The following is a 22,883-nucleotide window of genomic DNA, read 5'->3' on the forward strand; positions in this document are numbered from 1 at the left end:
GACAAACATGTCACTCTTAAAGAGACAGGCGCCGGTAAAGATGAAAATAATAAATAAAAATACTATCTAACTATTTTCGACTTTCTATAATAAAATTTGATCTTGATAATAAAAACAATTATTCGAAAAAACGAAATTCATTGCCCATCCCTAAATTGTATGTAATAGGCTACTACTCATAAGATACAGCCAAAACTCTTTGGCTGTATGTAAATTAAGAACTTTCCAGTTTTGCACCTCCCTCCTCTGTCCTGTCCTCCCTGTGGAGCCATGGAAAATCACTGTCCATTACTATGTGTCATGCTTTAATATCTATAAATACTGATGCAAGCTCTGTTCTGCTCCTGTTAGGGCACATCTGCTGCTGCCCTGCCGTTTGTCTCTTAAGGTCCTTATACACATCCTTTTTTTTCTTCTTGTGCGATTCATTTGCAGCGTTTATTTTTTCGCACCAGGGATGATGTTTCAGAAATTTGCTTCCGACGTGTACACATCTGTTGCTGTGATTGACAGGTGGGTAAAAATGTGCATCACAATTTTGTGCTGAATAGTCATATCACTCTTGGCCTTGAGTATGATGTCGACCCAAAGGTGGACAGAGCAGGCTTGGACCCTTCTGCAGCTGCTGCTGGTAGCATCTCTCTCTGGGGCTGAGGAGCCAGTGTGTCGGCAGATAGGGGAGCCGGAGATCCCCCAGCTGTCTAAGAATGGGGACATTATTTTAGGTGGAATCTTTGGTTTCCACGCCAGCTGGAAAGACAGACAGGACACCTACACGTACAGACCACCACCACTGCAGTGCACAAGGTAAATAATACTGTAGCAAGCTGTTTGACATAAGTAAGATAGAAAATTAGAAGAACTGAGTGGGTAGATAGATATACAAAATGAATTAAAAAAGTTATCACGCTGTTTCATTTCCAAGACATACTGGCTATAACACCAACCGCTTATAACTGTTTGGGTCAAGTTTGTTTCTCCCAGCGTTCCAGGTTGCTCAGGCTATGCTCTTTGCCATTGAGGAGATTAACAACAGCACAGATTTGCTGCCTGGCATCTTTCTGGGCTACAAGATCTATGATTCATGTGCCTCCATTCCAAAGGGAATAAGGGTGGCACTGGCCTTGGCTAATAGTAATGAGGATATATCCACAGCCTCCATGGCACCCTGCACCAGCCCAGCCCAAGTGCAGGCCATTATAGGACCGACCTACTCCTCTTCTTCCATGGCTATATCCACTGTTATTGGACCTTTTCATATCCCATTGGTGGGTGTTTTCTTTTTACACTTAAAGTACAATCATGTACTGTAATGATCTGGGCCACAGTTTGATCTATTTATTTTGTTTAATTGTATTGGTGATAATACAGTAATTATTATACTGCAAAGTGTCTGACTGCTCAGAGTTTTAGGCAGTTTTAACAGCATTACTGCTAATGTGATGTGCTCGATGTTTTCCTGTGTACATTGTTTTAGAATTTGCAACCTCATCTTGGCAATATCATTTATTTCTACTCCTCAGATCAGCCACTGGGCCACCTGTGCTTGTCTCAGTGACAAAGTCCGGTACCCATCCTTCCTCAGAACAATACCCAGTGACTTCCACCAGAGCAGAGCTCTGGCCCAGTTGGTCAAGCACTTTGGCTGGACTTGGGTTGGGGCAATTAGGAGCAATGATGATTATGGCAATAATGGCATGGCCATATTCACAGAGACAGCTCAAAAGCTGGGCATCTGTCTAGAGTACTCTGTATCCTTATTTAGAACAGATCCACCAGAGAAAATACAGATAATAATTGACATTATCAAAGCTTCCACTTCCCAGGTGATTGTTGCATTCCTCCTCTATGCTGATTTGGAAATACTAATACATGAGGTGGCCTCCCACAACCTGACTGGGTACCAGTGGGTTGGCAGTGAGGCCTGGATCGCTGATCCCGACATTGTAACTATGAATGGACACCACATCCTGGATGGTGCTATAGGGCTGAACATCCCCAAGGCCCATGTCACAGGCATGAGAGAGTTCATTTTGGATGTAAAGTCACTCAATTCATCTAGTCATGAATTGTTCACAGAATTCTGGGAGACAATGTTTGATTGTAAGTTCAAGCAGACGAAGGGCTCAGGAGGGAATCAGAGATACTGTACAGGGTCTGAAGATCTGTCTGTGCAGCAAAACAGTTTCACTGATATGTCATACATGCCCATCTTCAACAATGTCTATAAAGCAGTGTATGCTGTGGCTCACGCACTGCATAGTGTTCTTGGCTGTAAAGAAATATGTGGCAACAAGGTACAGCCAGATCCATTCACGGTGAGTTGAACACTGAAGGCTGAATAGTTACATCATGTGCTTCACATGAACAGATTTTCTTTTATTTTTTTTATTTTTAATGGTATTGTTTAATAAATTATTGCATGTTAATCATTCTGCAGAGCTAATACGAGGTGGTTTACATTTAATGGAATAAGTCAAGTAATATCTATCTGCTTAGATTTTGCAGCACATACAAAAGGTTCAGTTCAAGACAAAGGAGGGGGAGAACGTTTACTTTGATGAGAATGGAGACCCAGCAGCAAAGTATGAAATCATAAACTGGCAGCCGGACGAAAATGGCAGTGTGGAGTTTGTGACCGTTGGTCTTTATGACACATCTTTACCTGCCGAAAAACAGCTAAATCTGCACACTAAGTCCTTAATTTGGGCACAGAACTCAGAACAGGTTAAAGGAGAATTCTGTTCTTTTTTACACCCTGGACCTTATTTCCAGCTTTAAATATGATCTTTAAGTGGTGCATGCTCCCTAGTCTGATACCTCACGAGTCCGACACCTCACGAGTCCGAAAAAAGAGGCATTGGACAGGGGATCATGTCTATGTTCCCCGGCTTCTATGTTCCCCGGGTTCTATATTCCCCGTTTTTCACTAACCCTAAACCTAACCTCCCCCAGACCCTAACCCAAAACCTAACCTCTCCCACCCCCACCCCCACGCCTAAACCTAACCTCCCCCAGACCCTAACCCAAAACCTAACCTCTCCCACCCCCACGCCTAAACCTAACCTCCCCCAGACCCTAACCCAAAACCATGAGGTGTCGTCGGACTCGTGAGGTATCGGACTAGGGAGCAGTCCCCCTTTAAGTCACCCTGACAGCTTTGGTTTGCATCAGCAGAAACGATAATCAGTGCATCTCTTCTTCATCTGTGGTTTTCTCTTCTTCTTCTCTTACCAAACAGAAGCACTTATCTTCTTCTTCTGAAGCACATCCGGGGCAGGTCAGAGTTGACTCAGTCTGTTGTGTAGCAGCCAGCCTAGCATAGCCTATAGATATGATCTGATTCAATTGCCGCTCGTATGGAATAAGGCCATATGGATTACAAATAGCAGCGGGAGATAAAGTGGGAGGTGCTATCTATGTGATGGACAGCAAACAGAGCAGGCTGTCGGCAGCACGGGGGTACGTTACATCACTAATTCATGTTCTCTCTGTTATATAATAAGCATAATGAGCCGCTGTGTGTCGGAATAAGCTTTTGACTAGACATAAATACAATCATTTCAGATGCCCCATTTTCCTCGTTTTCAGGTTGCAGTTCAAACTGATTATCGTTTCTGCTGCTGCTAATCAAACCGAAGTTGTCAGGGTGACTTAAACATCATATTTAAAGCTGTAAATAAGGACCAGGGTGTAAAAGAAAAAGTAATTTTCCTTTAATACCGTATGATCACTCATGGAATGGGATTATTGTATCATAATGTAAATTTAATCAGAATTCCAAATGGTGACCTGTAAAGACAACAGCATATCAAAGTGTATCTCATACTGCTTTTTTGTTCATGCAGGTGCCTGTGTCAGTGTGCAGTGAGAGCTGTCCCCCAGGAACACATAAGGTCCTCCAGAAAGGAAAGCCAGTCTGCTGCTATGATATACCATGTGCAGAGGGAGAAGTCAGCAACACCACAGGTACTCTAGTATTATTCAATGGATAACACCCGTCAATTCAATATCAACAATCAAATACATATTCAACTATAATACCAGTATTTATATGTTGATATACAATACAATTATAGTAATAAAGGACTTCATCATCAGTCCACTTGAATATCAAATTTGGGAGTACTGTAAAGTCTTGTTCTGATTCATAGAAAATGGTTGAGTTGCATTATGTAATCACAAACAACATAACATAACAAACATAACAAATAACTAATATGCATCATACATTTTATCTCATGAACGCCTTGATGGAATTTCGGCTCATTTGGCTCAAACGTCCACTTTGACTCAAGAATGAACTGATTCGATTTTGGTGGTCAAAGCTTAAAGATAAAGGTCACTGTGACCTAGGGTTGTCCTCGACTTAGGATTCTGCCAGTCGACTCGGATTCGACTGTCCAATACGAATATTCCACTATTCTATAATTTTAGAATATCTTCAGTGATTATTTGACCACATTAACAGTCAATTGCAGCAATTCGACGTCGGGATAATGGGGTCTGAATAAGACATATTTCTCTGGCTCTTTGCCTATTTTTTATTTCACCCTTTAAACATTAATTCAATCATGAGAGGCCAGTTGGTAGGATACTTTATTTAGCAATCGGCATGCATGGCGCATGACTCCATTGGCCAGTGGCGCTCCTCTTGAGGCGAGACCCCTCTTGAGGTGAGAGGAGGGCATCTGCATAGGCTAGGATAGGGGATCCCCCTTTTTGGGGGGGGGGGGGGGGGGGGGAGAGTCAAAAGAGAGAGAGTCAGGGTCAGTCGGGAGGCGCCAAGTTGGGGGCCAAGGAGGCCAAGTTGAGCAACGCGCGCCAAGTTGGGGGCCAAGAAGGCCAAGTTGGGTGGTGCCTAGTCAAAGGTGAGGTGCCAAGTTGGGGGCCAAGTAGGCCAAGTTGGGAAGCGCCTAGTTAAATCGTTAATGTACAAAGATCGAATTAAGGCCAGACCGAGTTGGGAAGCGCCAGCCGCAAATAGCTGTAAGTCGCTAAAGGTTGAGGGCCAGAAAAGTACAGTCAAACTACCGGTGCCCGCAGGTCAAAAGCAAGGCCAACCGGGAAGCTCCAGCAGCTCCACCAGTCGCTGCTGTAAGACGCCTAGTCAAAGTAAGGCAAGTGACGGACCGATCTCAATTAACCTCCGGTAATCGGATCTTCATTTTGGGGGATCCCCTATCCTAGCCTATGCAGATGCCCTCCTCTCGCCTCAAGAGGAGGGCCACTGGCCAATGGAGTAATGCATTAAAGTATTTGCCATGCATGCCGATTGCTAAATAAAGTTTGTTAAATCCTACCAACTGGCCTCTCATGATTGAAGTGAGGTCTCCAGACCAAATTTCAATCAGAAGGCCACACATGCATAACCTGATCACCCCGTGACATCAGTCAAGTTCTAGTATGACGTCAGCTATCCAATCCAATCCAATCCAAACTTTATTTATAAAGCGCCTTAACAGCCACAGGGGCACAAGGTGCTGTACAGAACAGAAATAAACAGCACAATAAAATAGATAAAAATACGTAGAATAACTAAAATGGAATAAAAATTGAAAAAACATAGGCAACATTAAAACAATAAAACAACAAAATAGATAAGAATATGTAAAAACAAAAGAAACAGCACTAAAATCAGTAAAAAATGATAAAACAACAGTAAATCAATAAAACAATAAAATCGCAAAATCAACATCCGAAAGTGGTGTCGAAAGCCAGGGAGAAAAGGTGCATTTTTAGGAGGCTTTTAAAGTGTGACAGTGATGAGGCCTGCCTAATCTGCAGCGGCAGCTCATTCCAGAGTTTAGGGGCGACAACGCCGAAAGCACGGGGGATCTATCCTAAGCTATGGGGGATCCTACAGGAGTCAAAACTTGTTGGTGGCGGACTGGGGAGGTGGGTTGGGGCAAAACGACGCTTCAGAGGACGGCTTCAGGGGAGATGGACTGCCGTGAAGCTAGCTGCAGCTATGATCGGCCAGAGAGAGAGAGGTGACGTAGAACCCTTGCTATATATATGAGAATGAACTGAGGTCATATCTGACGTCATTGCAGACGTCATACTTGGACTTTGACTGACCACAACATAGCTGACGTCATACTAGAACTTGACTGATGTCACGGGGTGATCAGGTTATGCATGTGTGGCCTTCTGCTTGAAATTTGGTCTGGAGACCTCACAACAACAACATGTAGCCTACATGAATAAACAAATTAATGTGTAAAGGACATTGCCACTGCTTTAAAATGACATGTCCAATCCCTAGGCTACAGTTCTTCTCAAGACTAATAAGACCTAAATAAGTGTAAACAATAAATAACTTATCAATTTAGATGGGGGGAGAGACAAAGCATCGTGTCATGAATCAATGCCACTGGTCACCCTTCACGCAACTTTTCAAGGAAGCCACAGCTTGTCAAAATAAATAGTCATCCCACTGGCTCATTGGCTCACAGAGCATGGGCGGCTGGCCAATCCCGGCGCTTGACTGCTGCGTAAGCAGTCACAGGGCGTGGTCTGCCCAAAACCGCAGGGTTCCGTAATAACGCTTCATGTCTCTGACTGCGTGGGTTTTACAAAATGCAACCAATGGAAAAGCATTAAAACGAGCTTGTGAGTAATTCTCGTAATGCCATTCACCCTCAATCTGTCACTCAAACCTAGCTTTATCCTGCTTCCGTCTGTACCTCCCCAGCGAGGAGGACACTATACCTGGAAAAGACACACGGGCGGACGTTCTGTATATTGTTTTGTTTAATCCTGGCTTCCTCTGACGTGAACAGATCAATAAAATGTTTTCGAGTTATCCCTAGCCTGCAAACTTGGTTAAACGTGCAAATCGAAGTGGTTTCTGATGAGAATAAAGTAATGTTAACATGACGTTATGTCACCCTCTTCTCATCCCCTCTCTGGGCAATGGGAGACAGTGGGAATCCGAAGTACATCGAGTTTGAGCTATCACCTAAAAGCTAAGCATACCGGAGCAGCTAGAGGCCAGCTAGCAGCCAGCTAGCTAGCGCGAGACTCATCACTCATTCTTCCTTCAGAGTCTCGGATGTGCGGGTCCTCTAACCACTGGGAGGTCGGCTCCAATGGCTTCACACGATATACACGTTATCAATACACAGTTTCCAATACCGAGCCATTATTCACATGGAAGTGCCAAAGTTTTTAGCTCACACACACAGCCTTCTTCGGCTGTTTCATTTTGGGTTTCGACTGCTCCACAGCGCCGCCGCCAGAAGTATCGGTTCTGGAGCGTATACTGCACTGTTTACAATTGTGCATTCATTTTCTATTCAAGATACATTTTGTAGACATTGTTACCCAGGGACGTGCAGAGAACATTAGAGGGGCACTACAGGAAATTTGAGGCAATTTGAAGGCCAATTTAGGGGTATAACTCATTTTAAATATTCCGATTTTAACCAGATTTAGAGGAATATCTCATTTTAGGATGAGACTTTGACAAACATACATACCTGATTCACGTTGACTGACTGATATATCTGTCAGACTGTGTGCGCCTGTGCTGCTGCTGTCCGTCTGCATGGTTGCTCTGGCTGAGTGGAGTGCGCACTGCTGGAGTGGGTGGGGATGGGCCACGTGCATTTTGGGTTGGTGCCTTCAGGGGCGGTTTAGAAAAACACTGCTCCATGCAGAGGCCTATTACAAATGGTGCATTCAAGGCCAAGAGAGCTCGGAAAAGGCATTTCTCTTTGAATGCTGCCTTCAGTGATGGCATGGAAAGGGCAATTTCCATACAAAGCATCATTAGAAATGCCTTCATGGTCAGGAAAGGGCATTTTTTCATGTGTCTGAGCTGTTTGTTTTGTTCATGTGTTGTTGGAATGAAAATGAAAAATGTATTATAATTAAAAAAAAAGAAAGAAAAAAAGAAAAGAAAAAAAAGGGCACTTTTTACAGACTGAAAAAAAGGCAGGGGCTCAAGCCCCCTTTCATGTCTATGTGTGCACGTGCCTGTTGTTACCTCCTGTCTACATTGCACTTCTATTGAATTGAAAATAAATCTAAAATTCAAGATCACAAAGTACATTTATTTGCATTCATTTGATTCCCAATCATGACACACTGGTAAGAATGATTAATATCTAATTAAAAACGGTTTGAAATGCAAAATAATGGGATTTTAAACGCGATACAAAGATGCGATTAATCGTGATTAACTATAGTTAATCGCAAGATTAATCGCGATTAAGAAAATTAATTGTTTGACAGCCCTAATATATATATATATATGTGTGTGTAATTTATATACCGGTATATATATAAAAAATGTATTACTCCTTGGAGCAAGTAATCCATGACACTACTCGTTAAATAAATTTTGCGTTACTCCTAAACATCACCTGAGATGCATTGTCAGTTAACATTAAACCTTACACCACATATGCCCACATGTCAGCACAAATCCCTATCCTAATAAGGAGTCCATAAACAAAATCTTTGTTTCTGAAAGACGGAGACAACTCCAACTTTGGATGACTCCACACGAGACGCCGGGGTTTATTATTCACCCCAGGTGTGCGTTAGGCGCTCCGCCATCAACACAACACTTCCATAGCCAGCCTTCAAAATAAAAGCTATCTGTACACTATCTACAAAATAACGTGAATCAGCCTTCACCACAGAAATACACTGGCAAAATTTCCTCTGACAATGCAGCAAGCCTGTTTATCTCTGCTTTTCATCTAATGCTGAAAATACACTACAATTGTTTATATGCAGCAAGGGAATAGCTCGCACAGCTCCAGGTCTTAAAGGAGAACTTACCCCCAAAACACTTTTTTTCAGCTTTTAACCAATATACTGTATATGACTTTGGGGGTGATGTGTGAAGAATGCTGGTCAAAATTTCCACATTTGTGACCAAACTGTTGCCATTTTAGCATTTGTATCATTTTTCAGCAGCATACCTGGCATAAGCGCCCTCTAAGGGTGGAACACTGCTTTTTTTTTGCCCTCAAATGAATGGGATATTTGATACGTCGTGACATCACGATGAACCAAAGACTATGGGATTTCAAGATAGTTACTCCCCTACTCCCCCTGTACCCTTTCGGCTCCTCACAACTCCAAGCCTATTCCCATGATGTCACTTGACCTGTTAATCACCTGTTAATTGATTACAATCGCCTGTTATTTTCCTACCAACTCCTATGTAACACAATACTATCAATAAATGCCACTATAATCATAAAAGGAAGGACATGGCATTGTGTTTTGTGTTGCTGTAAATCATTCCCAAACAAAAACCCTGCGCTCTTAAAATACTGAACACCACGTTTTCATATTTGACAACGTCATTGTAGACAGTTTATCGCTGAATGTGTCATTACATTATTAATATCTTACCTGGATAAGCTCAAATGATGATGTTTATATTATCAGTCCGAGTTGGAAGCACTCTCTCCCGGCCAGTCAGGCGGGAGAGAGTCATCCTCATGCACGAGCCCCAAGCTCCGAGCCGCGGGGGCGCAAGCAGCAGCAGCAGTGCTCTGCCTCTCATGGCCGAGGCGGGGGCTTTTGCATGGGATGAGAACAGTGACATTTCCGCAAACAAATCTCATCGCAGTTTAGCGCACATGTAAAATATAACGCTATACTACGACATGACAACGTGACAAAGCTGCTCTAAACACATCGGCTACTATAATATATTTCCCTGCATCTCATACTGAGAGGATTAGATCGGTATTGAGTTTGGACAGACTGAATGGGCCAAGGAGGAGAAGAGCTCTGCAGCTCTGCCCTGCGCTGCCTGCGCCCTGAGAGGAAAAATCAGAGGTGCTGTAACTTTTAACAAGAATCACAAAAAGCCCCAAAACGCAAATTAAAAACGGATTTCATGGCGCGGTTTATCGCAAGTTGGACGAGGGAATGACGTGGAGAAATCTCGCATTGTGATTACATAAGCTGAGAGCGGGGCGTTTGTCCTCACTGTGCTGTGTGCTGCGGTAACGAGCCTCGCGTCACTAGTCTCTCCTAACGTAACATAAGACAAGCCACACACACACACATGGGAGAAAAATAATTAAATTTCTAGTTCGCCACTGAATGGCCAAATTGATATAACTTTCAACCATTTTGAGCAACGCTGTTTCCATACAGGCCACCAGCGTTGGCTAGTTGTTGATATTTATAAAGATATTGCAGCTCTCGAATAAATTATTTTCGAGGCGGTGGGCAAACTGTAATGGCCTCGATTTCCGGAAAAAAAATCCTGAGCTGAACACAGCCAAAGAGTATAGTACTATAGACAAGAGTATATGTCATTTCTTGGTTTTTTCCATAGGTTTTTTCAAATCACTGTTCTGATACATATCTGGGGGGTAAGTCCCCCTTTAAGCAGCTCAATCGGTGCAGGTTGCAGGGAGATCACAGAAACAGAGGTAGGCAACAGCACTCGAATTAGAGTAAATCTTTTTTTTGGCACAACAACTGCAGACTAGAGTCAACAAAGACGGACTGAGCCCAACTGGAAATCCTATGTAAAATCGGAGGGAAACGCTTGTAGTAATAGAGGTAGGCAACAGCACTCGAATTAGAGTAAATCTTTAGTTTTTTTTATTAAGGGCAAAACGGACGCGTTTCAGCCTTAGGCCATCATCAGTGTACATCAGAACAGATGACAATGGGTAATATGGTGTGGTCAAAATCACCTTGAAAAAAAACATCAGCAGATGGAGTGCATCTGTGGAAGCTGCAATGCAGCCAATCACAGAGAAGGAGGTGAGGCCACAGCACAAACAGGCAATCAACATAATTTCCAATAACTATCATACTAGTGACAGCCCTTGTTAAATACATAGAAACACGGATTATAAACAATACAAAATACAAAGTAGAAAGCTAAATAGAAGGTTAAAAAGAGGTCTTTTCGCTAATCAATGGGGCAAATTACTCAGGGAGTTAAGACATAACATTACAAGAAGCAACCTAACAGCTATTCTTCATTAAGGCCTCTAGGGGTCTCAGTTTGTAATGTGTGGATGTAGTAAGCTTCCCTTTGGAGTAACAGTTTATCTCTGTCTCCACCTCTTCTGAGAGGCTAAATCATTTCAATACCTTGAAATTTAAGGTCGCTTTCACATTCGTGTTTTTGGCCATCCTCCAAGTCTAAAGAAGGGTCTCCCATATAGCCAGAGAGCAAAAATAATCTGCAGTTCAGACATGGCTTTTAAAGAGCAAGCCTCAGAAACGTGTGAACGCTTCAAAAAAAGAGGCTATAATAATTCTGTGGTTGAGACCTGTTTACATAAAGATAAAAAGGTTGAAAGGAATAGCCTGTTGACTCTTAAGCCTCCCCCTAAAAGGGACCCCAAAACAGTTCTGGCTACAACCTTCTCTCCTTTATCATTTGACATTAAGCAAGTAGTCTTGAAACACTGGCATATCTTATCCAGCGATCCCCTTATAGCTCATTCTTTCCAAGCCCCACCAATCTTTGCACATAAACGTGCCAAAAACTTGAGAGATACTTTGGTCAGAGCTGATTGTTATGTTCCTCCACAGCATTTTCTTTCTAATTGTAACCTCCCAGCAGGTAATTGTCCATATTTAAACTGTGCCCAATGTAACGCAATGATCAAAGGAGACACTTTTTCACATCCTCATACTGGAAAACAATTCTACATCAATAATATAATTTCATGTAGAACTAAATGTGTTGTCTATCTTCTAAGATGTGTCTGTGGGCTCATTTACATAGGGAAAACTAAAAGAGAGTTAAAAATCAGGATATCTGAACACAAGTCCAGCATAAGGAACAGGGACGAGAAATCCCCAGTCGCTCGTCACTTTAACTCTGTTGGACATGATGTCAGCTCTCTCAAATTTCAAGGTATAGAAATGATTCAGCCTCTCAGAAGAGGTGGAGACAGAGATAAACTGTTACTCCAAAGGGAAGCTTATTACATCCACACATTACAAACTGAGACCCCTAGAGGCCTTAATGAAGAATTGCTGTTAGGTTGCTTCTTGTAATGTTATGTCTTAACTCCCTGAGTAATTTGTCCCATTGATTAGCGAAAAGACCTCTTTTTAACCTTCTATTTACCTTTCTATTTTGTATTTTATCTTGTTTGTAATCCGCATTTCTTTGTATTTAACAAGGGCTGTCACTAGTATGATAGTTCTTGGAAATAATGTTGATTGCCTGTTTGTGCTGTGGCCTCACCTCCTTCTCTGTGATTGGGTGCATTGCAGCTTCCACAGATGCACTCCATCTGCTGATATTTTTTTCAAGGTGATTTGTTTGACCACACCTATATACTGTATATTACCCATTGTCATCTGTTCTGATGTACACTGATGATGGCCTAAAGCTGAAACGCATCTGTTTTGCCCTTAATAAAAAAAACTAAAGATTTACTCTAATTCGAGTGCTGTTGTCTACCTCTATTACTACAAGCGTTTCCCTCCGATTTTACATAGGATTTCCAGTTGGGCTCAGTCCGTCTTTGTTGACTCTAGTCTGCAGTTGTTGTGCCAATTAGCAGCAAAATCTGTTAGTGTATTATGGGTACAGATTTATAATCGTCAAGTGTAAACTGCCTCCCGACACCAGTCGGAGCCACAATGATAACATGTTTGAATTTCTCGCGTTGAGATGTGTAGTGTAAACTGGTCCAACGACCCGACTCAACTCAACTCACAGGTGCATGTGGAATCCCATCATCAATATCCAATGAAAAACTATGAGGCAATGAGCCAAAAGCAGTCAAATAGCTCGTCTTCATACAGTAGATATTTCTGATACCACGGCACACGTGAATAATAGAGGGAAGAATTAAAGACGATAGTATGCCGGTTGCTCATGGTTAAGTGAGAAACAATAAAACCGAAACTTCCCGTTACAAATTTCAAAATGAAAGTATACCATTGCAACCGTTTTGTGTGTGTGATCCGAAATACCCCAACTACCAAAGAGGAAATAAAGAACACATTTGCATAGAAACCTGTTTTAAATTAACGTAATGTTGTGGCTTCGAAAAGTCAATTTTAACCCGTAGTGAGTCATGCAGTAATGCATTGGTGCTTTTATTTTTAAACTAAAATTGTCTAGCTTCCGTATGCTTAGTATGGTCACGTCAATTTGCTTGTTATTTGTGGTATGGGTTCAATACACTGTCTTATAACTTGAAATACGTGAGTTTGCTGGGTGCACAGTCGGGTAGTGTATTTTGATCTGTGATTCCAATTGTGTAATGTATTTCAGTGAGTTTTTCAGTTGTGATAAAACATCTTGAAGGGGAATTCCTGTTTTTTACACCCAGACCTTATTTCCAGCTTAAAATATGTCTTACTCACCCAAATAACTGTGGTGTCACTCTGATCCCCTATTCAGATCCGAGTAGAGTCCTGGAACTGGCCAAAACGGGCGTAAACGGGGCATACATCATTCACACTGTAAATTATGTATGTTCTGTCACATCACGGTTCATTATGGTTGTTATATAATTATGAGAACATGAATTAGCTATGTAACAAACCTCTGTGCTGCCGAGTGCCTGCTCTGTTTGCTGTCTGAGTGTCCGTCACATAGATAACACCTCCCGCTTTATCTCCCACTGCTGTTTATAATCGATATATGGCCTTATTCCATACAAGCGGCAATTTAATTGAATCGTCCATAATCTTGAAATCAGATCATATCTATATGCTAAGCTAGGTTGCTAAGCTACACAATACAACAGATGAAGTCAACTCTGACCTGCCCCAGATGTGCTTGTTCTTCTTCTGTGGTTTTCTCTTCTTCTGTTACCAAAGAGAAGCACTTCTCACTGCTTCTTCTAAAGCACATCCGGGGCAGGTCAGAGTTGACTTGCTCTGTTAGCTAGCAGGCTGTTAGCTCCTGCTAGCCCGTCGTTCTCCTCGTGAATACTGTCCTTCTCACCCCGGAAGCACTTCCCTCCAGAAGAAAGCGGGAAAAGGTCACCCTGGGAAGCCTTCTTAAAGTCACAGTTTCATAATTCCACCAGGCGGCAATTCAACAATATGCATTGATCAGACAGCCAGAAATACATATGTAAACATTAGCATATTTGAGTTAATGGGATACTGCCTACTCTCACCTAACAATCCGTAACACTAGGCATAAACATTATCTTACACATTTAACTTGGTTTGAATTTGCAAATATAACTGATATATAAAACATTTGACTGATATATTTTCAACATTCCATCTAGAAGAGAGATAACGCCCAGAGCAGCCCATGTCTGTCTTGCTTTATTTTTTACAATTTCCTGACTGAATGTTGGTATCGGCAGTGATACTGTAGCAGCATGTAATCCTTACAAAATGCTGGATATTTTAATAAATACAGTAGTATTGCATCATATTTTATTTGTTAGACTTTTTGTAGTAATCTCTGTGACACTCTCTCCAGATCGGAGATCAAATGTTCAGATTGAATTTATGAACACACCGATTTTAAAGATTTTGCAACTTTTTGGTTGAATAAATAAAACAATTTCAATTAAATGGAAATGGACACATGGATGTCGACTGCTCATATATCCGCGGTGCGGTCATTCTAGTTTATCCCTAGCTCCGGCCATTTTTTTCATAGCCCCACCTCCTTCCTTGCCCCCACCACCTCCCACCACCCAAACCCCTTCCCACAACCCATACCCACCCCTAGAATCCCGACTCGATGACCTTCCTATCTCTAGCTTTCCTCAATACTATTAAAGATGTCTTACAGTCACTCTCCAGAAGAGGGAGCCCTCGGAAAAAAAATCTCGGCTCTCTCCCCTGGATTACGAGCGACTGTATTGATATAATGAAACTTAGAGATCAACTACTCAAAATATCTTTGAAATCTGGCCTGATCATAGACCGCCAAAACTTCACCACAGCTAGAAATAAAGCTACACATGCGATAAGAAAGGCCAAAGCAACATTTTTTATAAATATAATTGAAAACGCAAAAGGTAACACAAAAAAAGTCTGGCAAGAAATCAATAAACTCTCTGGCCGCCAAACTAAACGAGAAAATAAAGACCTGGAAATAAGGATCAAGGATCAACTAGTAAATAACCCGGCTACCCTAGCAGCAGAATTTAATTCTTTTTTAATAAACTCTGTCCTAGAGATATCGCGACTTTTCGCTACTCCACACTCAACCACGTCTACCACCAACGGTTCTCCCTTATGTATTACCATCGTTGGTACTCAACCATCTTGTAATATAAATAACACCATCGTTGGTGCACAGTCTACCTTGACCATAAATTAAATATCAGAAACAGAAGTAACTAAAATCATCTGCTCCTTGAACAAATCTCATGCGAAAGACGTCTATGGCTTAGATACCAACTTCTGAAAGAACATATGGACTCTCTGATTTGCCCTATTACACACCTGATAAACCTATCTATAAAACACTCTGTTGTCCCGGCCGCATGGAAGGTGGGCATGGTTAGCCCAATTTTTAATTCCGGAAGTAAATCCGACATTAATAATTACAGATCGATCAATATTCTCCCAGCTATCTCAAAAATCATAGAAAAATGGATGGTCAAACAATTGATAGAACATCTCAACAGTGGCCTCACAGCCCTGCACCCAATGCAATTCGGTTTCCGCGCCCACCACTCCACAGAATCGGCTATACGCATGTTAATTGAAAGAACTAAATGCCTCCTGGACAAGAATGGCTGTGTCGGTGCTCTGTTCCTCGATCTCAAGAGGGCTTTTGATACAGTCGACCACCGTGTACTGCTGACCAAGCTGGCCCATTTTAATTTCTCGGCCCAGGCACTCGATTGGATTAAATCATATCTCTCCAACAGAAAGCAGTGTGTGGTGATCAATGGAGTCAAATCACCATACATAGACTCTCCAGTAGGGGTCCCCCAAGGATCCATTCTCGGTCCGATCTTATTTTCTTTATATATTTATGATTTTTTTGATGTATGCAAAAATTTCCATGCACAGTTATAGGCGGACGACGCCATAATCTTTACGGCTGCAGCAAACGCTGCGGATGCTGCACAAACCGTCATGGCAGCGATGGTCCACGTCCAGGAATACAAAAAAAACGGTCTGTATGATGTTCACACACAAAAATAACAAAACTGTCACTCACTCAGGTGTGTTCCTGAACGGCGAGGAACTCGCTCTAGTAAACGAGTTCAAATATCTCGGAGTCACCCTGGACTCAACCCTCACCTTTCAGAAACACATTAAGAAAGTGACCAACTCAGTCAAATACAATCTGGCGAACTTCAGACAAATCAGAAATTTCCTGACGGACGATGCTGCCTTGATGTTCTTACACTCTATGATTTTTTCCCACATGACTACTGCTTAACGAGCTGTTCTTTGGCTTGTAAAACAGCTCTTAAGCTGATTTAATCTCTCTTTAAGAAAGCCCTAAAGATCTTCGATAAAAAACCCATCTTCGCTCATATCTGTAACATTATAAAGAAGAATAATTTCCTTGATTTTGACAATTTTAAAACCTTCAGACAGGCCTGCCTTGTTTTTAAGTGTCTCCATGGTCTTGCCCCACCCCCTCTGGGAGAGTTTTTTAAGCGGAGGTCCGTGGAGGGCATGACCACCAGGGCGTGTCAAAGAGGAGACTGTGACTTAGGCCACAGACGCACCGCATTCGGGAAAAAACATCTTGTCCATCGTGGGCGGAAAGGTCTGGAACGGTCTCCCGGCCGCAGTAAGGGAATGCCCCACATACCCTACCTTTAAAGTCAAACTCAAGGAATGGCTCAAAACGAAACAACTGCACCCATAATCAGTAGCCTTCTCTTGGACGTTTTATTTTTTTATCATTTTATTATTTTATCTTTTTATCTTGTCTGTGTGTATTGCTTTTATCCTGTGTATGTATTGTTATCCCTTGCGTATGTATTGTTATCCCTTGCGTATGTATTGTTATCCCTTGTGCATTTTTATTATATTGCTTTTTTTATTCCCATATCCTGTATTTATCTTGTAGTTTTTAGTTATCTATGTCCCGAGGACTGCGGGTGAAAATTAGCTTCGGCTAATCCCGGCACATTTACTGTTGTCACGTATGGATCATTATGTATGTGTAAAACTGTTTTATTAATGTGCATTGTCCTGTCTAATTAAACAATAAAGTAAAGTAAAGTAAAGTAAAGTAAAGCTACGGCCCCTCTTCCCCAGTCCTACCCTGTTTCCTGACCACGCCCCCTCCCACCACCCACATCCCCCTAACCACTCCCCCTACCCACCAGTCAAACCCCAACTCGACACCTACCTATCCCTCGCTATGGCTCCTATTCACTAGCCCCCTTCCCTAAATGTGTATGAGTGAGTGAGTGAGTGTCCTGACTTTGGCATCTTCTGACCCCGGCCTGTCCTGCTGCCACCGCCGTGGGAAAATAAGGGAGCTAGTCAGGAAATCTAATATCTGTTTTGATTTTAACTTGTAGATTCCATCACCTGTGAGCGATGCCATCCTGAATTCTGGTCAAACGAGAAAAGAGATGACTGTGAAAAGAAGGACACAGAGTTTCTATCATATGAAGAGATTATGGGGGCACTGCTCACGGCGGCGGCCCTGTTAGGAACTTGCATGACTGCTATGGTGGCTTTCATCTTCTTCAGATACAGGAAGAGCCCCATAGTCAAGGCCAACAACTCTGAGCTGAGCTTCCTGCTGCTCTTCTCCCTGGCTCTGTGTTTCCTGTGTTCTCTGACCTTCATCGGCCGGCCCTCTGAGTGGTCCTGCATGCTGCGTCACACAGCATTTGGGATCACCTTTGTCCTCTGCATGTCTTGTGTTTTGGGGAAAACGATGGTGGTGTTACTGGCCTTCAGGGCTACACTTCCAGGGAGTAATATCATGAAATGGTTCGGCCCTGCTCAGCAGAGACTCAGTGTTCTGGCTTTCACTCTCATACAGGCCCTGATTTGCATACTTTGGCTAACTATCTCTCCTCCTTTTCCTTTCCAGAATTTTGAACACTTTAAAGACAAAATCATCTTAGAGTGTGCATTAGGCTCAGCTGTAGGCTTCTGGTCTGTGTTGGGGTATATAGGAGTCCTGGCTATGTTATGTTTCTTTCTAGCTTTTTTGGCTCGGAAACTGCCTGATAATTTCAATGAAGCCAAATTTATCACCTTCAGCATGCTGATATTCTGTGCGGTCTGGATCACCTTTATCCCTGCGTATGTCAGCTCTCCGGGGAAGTTCAGTGTTGCTGTGGAGATATTTGCAATTCTGGCCTCCAGTTTTGCACTGCTAATCTGTATTTTTATTCCAAAATGTTACATAATCTTATTGAAGCCAGAAAAGAATACAAAAAAGAACATAATGGGTAAAATGCCATCAAAATCATCATGACAAGTGAATATAAAATAGTGGGATGACAAGAACTTCTTTCAATAAAAACACTTTTCATGCATTAATGCAATAGGCCCTATTGCATTGATGAATGAAATGTGTTTTTATTAAAACAAGTTGTTGTTTAGGTTCATTTCTCAGACAGGCAAACTAGCTCTTGCAAACCCAATGACTTTTCCCCATCTCTGTCTGTATGCTACACATATTTGTTATTGTTTATTGATGGAGTCTTCTATGATGTGTGTAACTTGTAAACGGAACATTTGTGTAACAGTGTTTCTTTACAAATGTATTCTTCTATCAGTGGTTACATGGTGTCTTTGTAAAATCCTTTATTGAATAATTGAATGTACTTCCGGTATGGTTGTATATAGCTCTCATTCCCGCCTTATACAGCACAACGCTGAAGAAGGCCTGAAACGTCTGAAACGTCCGTTGTTGCTACTGCCCAGATGATGGATTAAAACTGTGAAAGGACATTTAGTTTGCTGGCTTATTCTGTCTGCAAGAATATCTGCTGCACACATTTCCAAGCCAATCTGTCATATTTTCAATAGATGTGAAGACACAAAATCAACTTTCTGCAGTCGCAACAGCATGTTGCCTGTACTTAGCAAATTATTAGAAAAAAATGTGCTTGAACAAATCCAAACTTATTTTTCTGCAAACGGTTTAACTACTACAGTATGTACCAACATGCTTATAGGGCTGGTCATTCCACCTGCACTGCTATGTGAGATAGCTGGAATCAATTGACAACTCGATGATTGTGGGTGCAGTGATGCTAGACTTCAGTGCTGCATTTGATGTGATCGATCACAACATTTTAATTTCCAAACTCATTAGTGATGGTTTTAAACCCTCAGCAGGAGCTATATCTATCATCTATGGCGCAGAGGGTATATATATATATATATATTTTTTTTTTACTTTTTATTGACAGATTATTATATATTCTTACATTGTATACATTGTAGATATGTACTGCCATAGATTTTTTTTTTTATAGACAAATAAAAGAAAAGACAAAACCACAAAAGCCGCAACAGCAGCAACAAAACAAACCAACAAAAACAAAAAACAAAACATATAGAGCAGGGAGTCGACTTTTCATTATACATTCATCTTGTATCCAAAAAAATAAAATCTGGCCTAATGGGTGTTATATATTGAACCCAGCATTCCCATCTTGAGGTAAATTGTTCTACTTTATGATTGATAACAGCAGTTAGTCTTTCCATCTTATATATATCCATCGTAATATTCATCCATTCTTTCACTTTAGGGCTTTCCTGTGATAACCACTTCCTGGTGAGAGCTTTTTTACCAGCTACCAGCAATATATTAATCAAATATCTGTCTTCTTTCAACCAGTCTTCCGATATACCGAAATACATTGTTTTACTATCTAGGGGTATTACACATTCGAAAACATCCTGTATAGCTTCGTGAATCTGTTTCCAATAACCCGTGATAACAGGGCAGTCCCAAAAGACATGATAGTGATGTGCTATTTGACTTCCACAGTTTCTCCAGCAAGAAGATGAGTTATTATCATAGTGAGCTTTCTGAGATGGTGTAATAAAATATCCAATGATGCATTTCCATGTGAATTCCCTCCATATTTGTGATCTAGTAGACTTCCATTGATATCCCCACATTGTTGTCCATTCTTCCTCAGATATAGCCATTCCTCCTTCATTTTCCCATTTTTCTCTTATATATGAGGTAGAATGTCCTTTCAGACTTAACAAGGACCTATATATGCAAGATATAGTTTTACTACTGATATTCGAATTGTATGCTTTTCTAAAAAGTTCTAATATGCCTGTGTTTGCTTCGTTTACATTTTTTATCTTCTTTTCAAAATAATGTCGTAATTGGAGATATCGATAGAAGTCTTGATTTTCTAGCAAGTATTTCTCTTTAAGCTGTTCAAAGCTGGGAAATGATCCTTCTTCCATTACCCCACACATTGCTGTTATTCCTTTATCGGCCCAATCTTTAAATCTGGAATCAAATTTGTTCGGAGTAAAGTCAGAATCATATGCACACCATTTAAGAATAATAATACCTTTCTCTAGTTTATATTCTTTTATCACTGTTTTCCATACTTTGAGAGTGAGTCTTACCCATGGGTTGTCAATTGCGTTTACCATATTGCTTTGTAGGTTATCTGCCAGGATTGCTTGTAGGGGAATGGAAGATACCTTCTCCTCAATGCTTTTCCATTGAGCGGAGTATGAGGGGTTACACCAACATATCATGGCTCTCATCTGTGCTGCATAGTAGTAGTCCCTAAGAATTGGTAAACCCCATCCCCCTTTTTCTTTTCTTAGTTGTAAGGTTTTAAGGCGAACCCTAGGTCTTTTGCCTTGCCATATATATCTTGACAGCATTTTGTCCCACTCATTGAATTGATTTTGGCTAACTTCTATCGGTAGGGTCTGGAATAAATAGAGCAGTCTGGGTAATATATTCATTTTGATGGATTCGATTCTTGAACTAAGACTAAAACAAGGAATTAGGTTCCACCTTGTTACATCCTCTTTGATTTTTTTATTTAAGGGTAGGTAGTTGTATTCTGATAGTTTGGTTAAATCTTTTGGTAAATGTATGCCCAAATATTTGAATGATTCTGTTTGCCATGTCAAGGGGTATTTACTTACAATTATTTCTGGTGGGTTATAGTTATATGCTAGTGATTGTGTTTTGCCTATATTCATTTTATATCCTGATAATTGACCATACTGTTTCATTGCTTTCATTAACTCAGGTAATGAGTTTGTTGGTTGCCCCAGAAAAATCAAAATGTCGTCTGCATAACAGGCCAATTTATGTTCTATCCCTTTAATCATAATTCCTTTGATCTCCTTATTTTGTCTTATATACTGGGCTAATGGTTCGAGGTATAAAGCGAAGAGTAATGGAGACCAAGCGCATCCTTGTCGTGAACCTCTTCTTAGTGTAAGACTATTAGATAAATATCCATTAATTTTAATTCTAGCTGTGGGATTTCTATACAATGCTTGTATGGTCTTAATAATTGATTCATGTAGGCCAAATCGATGTAACACTCTATATAGAAAACTCCACCTCACCGAATCAAATGCCTTCTCGGCGTCCACACTTATAACTAATGCCTCAACCTTATTTTTTTTAATGTGGTCCATAATGTGTAGTGTCCTTCGTATGTTGTCTTGTGTTTGACGTTGTTGTATAAAACCTGTCTGGTCATTGTGTATCAGTATTGGTAGGAACTCCTAATCGTTTGGACATAATGGAAGTAAACAGTCTATAATCTATGTTAAGAACCGATATCGGTCTAAACGATCCACATTCCATCTTGTCCTTGCCTTCTTTCGGTATAGCTGAGATTATTGCCTCCTTCCAGCTAGGCGGTGTCTGTGCCTCTTTTAAAACCCAATTCAATGTGGAAAGCATAACAGGCATTAATTCCTCTCTGAATTCTTTATACCATTCTGATATATATCCATCCGATCCCGGTGATTTATTTGACTTAAGCCTGCTAATCGCAGCATTCAGTTCCTTTTCAGTTATGCTAGCGATCATCTTTCTGTTTTGTTCTTCATTTAAAGTCGGCCGGGCTCTATTCTCCCACAGGCCATCGGCGCTATTACGGGCCTTAACCGCAAAAAAACGTGCCTTGCGCCTGTTTCGGCAAGATAGCAATAGGCTTTAGGCTGCCAAATGCGCTTTAGGCCGAATGGGCGTGGCGGAGTCCCTGAATGCGCCAAAGTGGGCGTGTCGGCGCTAAATACCGGCGTACTGCTATCTTCCAGCCATCTTCCGACCTGGCCTACTTTTAGCGCTTTGCACTTTTGAAAAGCAGGCCTAAAGCAGGATTCTGTGCACCGGGGACAGGAAAGTGAATGGAGAATACAATATATAGAAAAAAATACTTTAGAATACAATAGAATATAAGATTGCAACCCTTCTCAGGCTTTGGGTGAAGCTGTAATGCAGTTTCATAAATTTAGTTTAGGCTATCATAATAATCCCCATTTATGTGTAATATAGCTCTACGTTTTATTACCCCCCCCCCCCCCCCCCCCCGAAATTAGCTAGGCTACTAATATTACTAATATTCCTAATTAATATGTATTATTATTTCATTCAGATAATTGACATTATAGGCATGTATATCGTTTAATGTGAGAGAAAGGGAGAGAGAAAGAAAGAGAGAAAGAGAGAAACTGGATAAACTGTTGTGTAGCGCTTCTTCAAACCCCCCTCTTCATTACAGCTATTCATTACAGAATTGTCTTTTGTATTTATTTTTTCTGTGTGCAAAGCATAGTAGTTAGAATTATTTCCAAATGTTTCCCCCGTCTGTGGCAGCGGCGCTGTCCGAGGTGCTGAACAAGCCGCAGCGCATATCGGCCCTCCCGGCGGGAGTAATTCCCCTCCCCAAACAGTGCGCGATGGTACATTTGAACCTGGATGGATAGATGAATAAACGACTTAAGTAAAGAGTTGTTTTGTAGCTATTCAAAATGAA

The 22,883-nt window shown here is 41.3% G+C and overlaps 1 protein-coding gene across 1 annotated transcript; it reads left to right on the top strand.

The window, feature by feature from the left end:
- Positions 1-574: 574 nt before the first annotated feature.
- LOC310789191 (extracellular calcium-sensing receptor-like) lies at positions 575-18,361 on the top strand (the record flags this gene model as incomplete). Its single annotated transcript, XM_083650778.1, has 6 exons — positions 575-807; positions 971-1,268; positions 1,524-2,318; positions 2,500-2,727; positions 3,849-3,969; positions 17,448-18,361. 6 exons carry the CDS (start codon positions 575-577, stop codon positions 18,359-18,361), a joined length of 2,589 nt encoding a protein of 862 aa, XP_083506904.1.
- Between the last annotated feature and the right edge of the window lie 4,522 nt (positions 18,362-22,883).

The sequence above is a fragment of the Poromitra crassiceps genome, assembly GCF_964638095.1.
Source record: "Poromitra crassiceps genome assembly, chromosome: 14".
NCBI lineage: Eukaryota > Metazoa > Chordata > Actinopteri > Beryciformes > Melamphaidae > Poromitra > Poromitra crassiceps.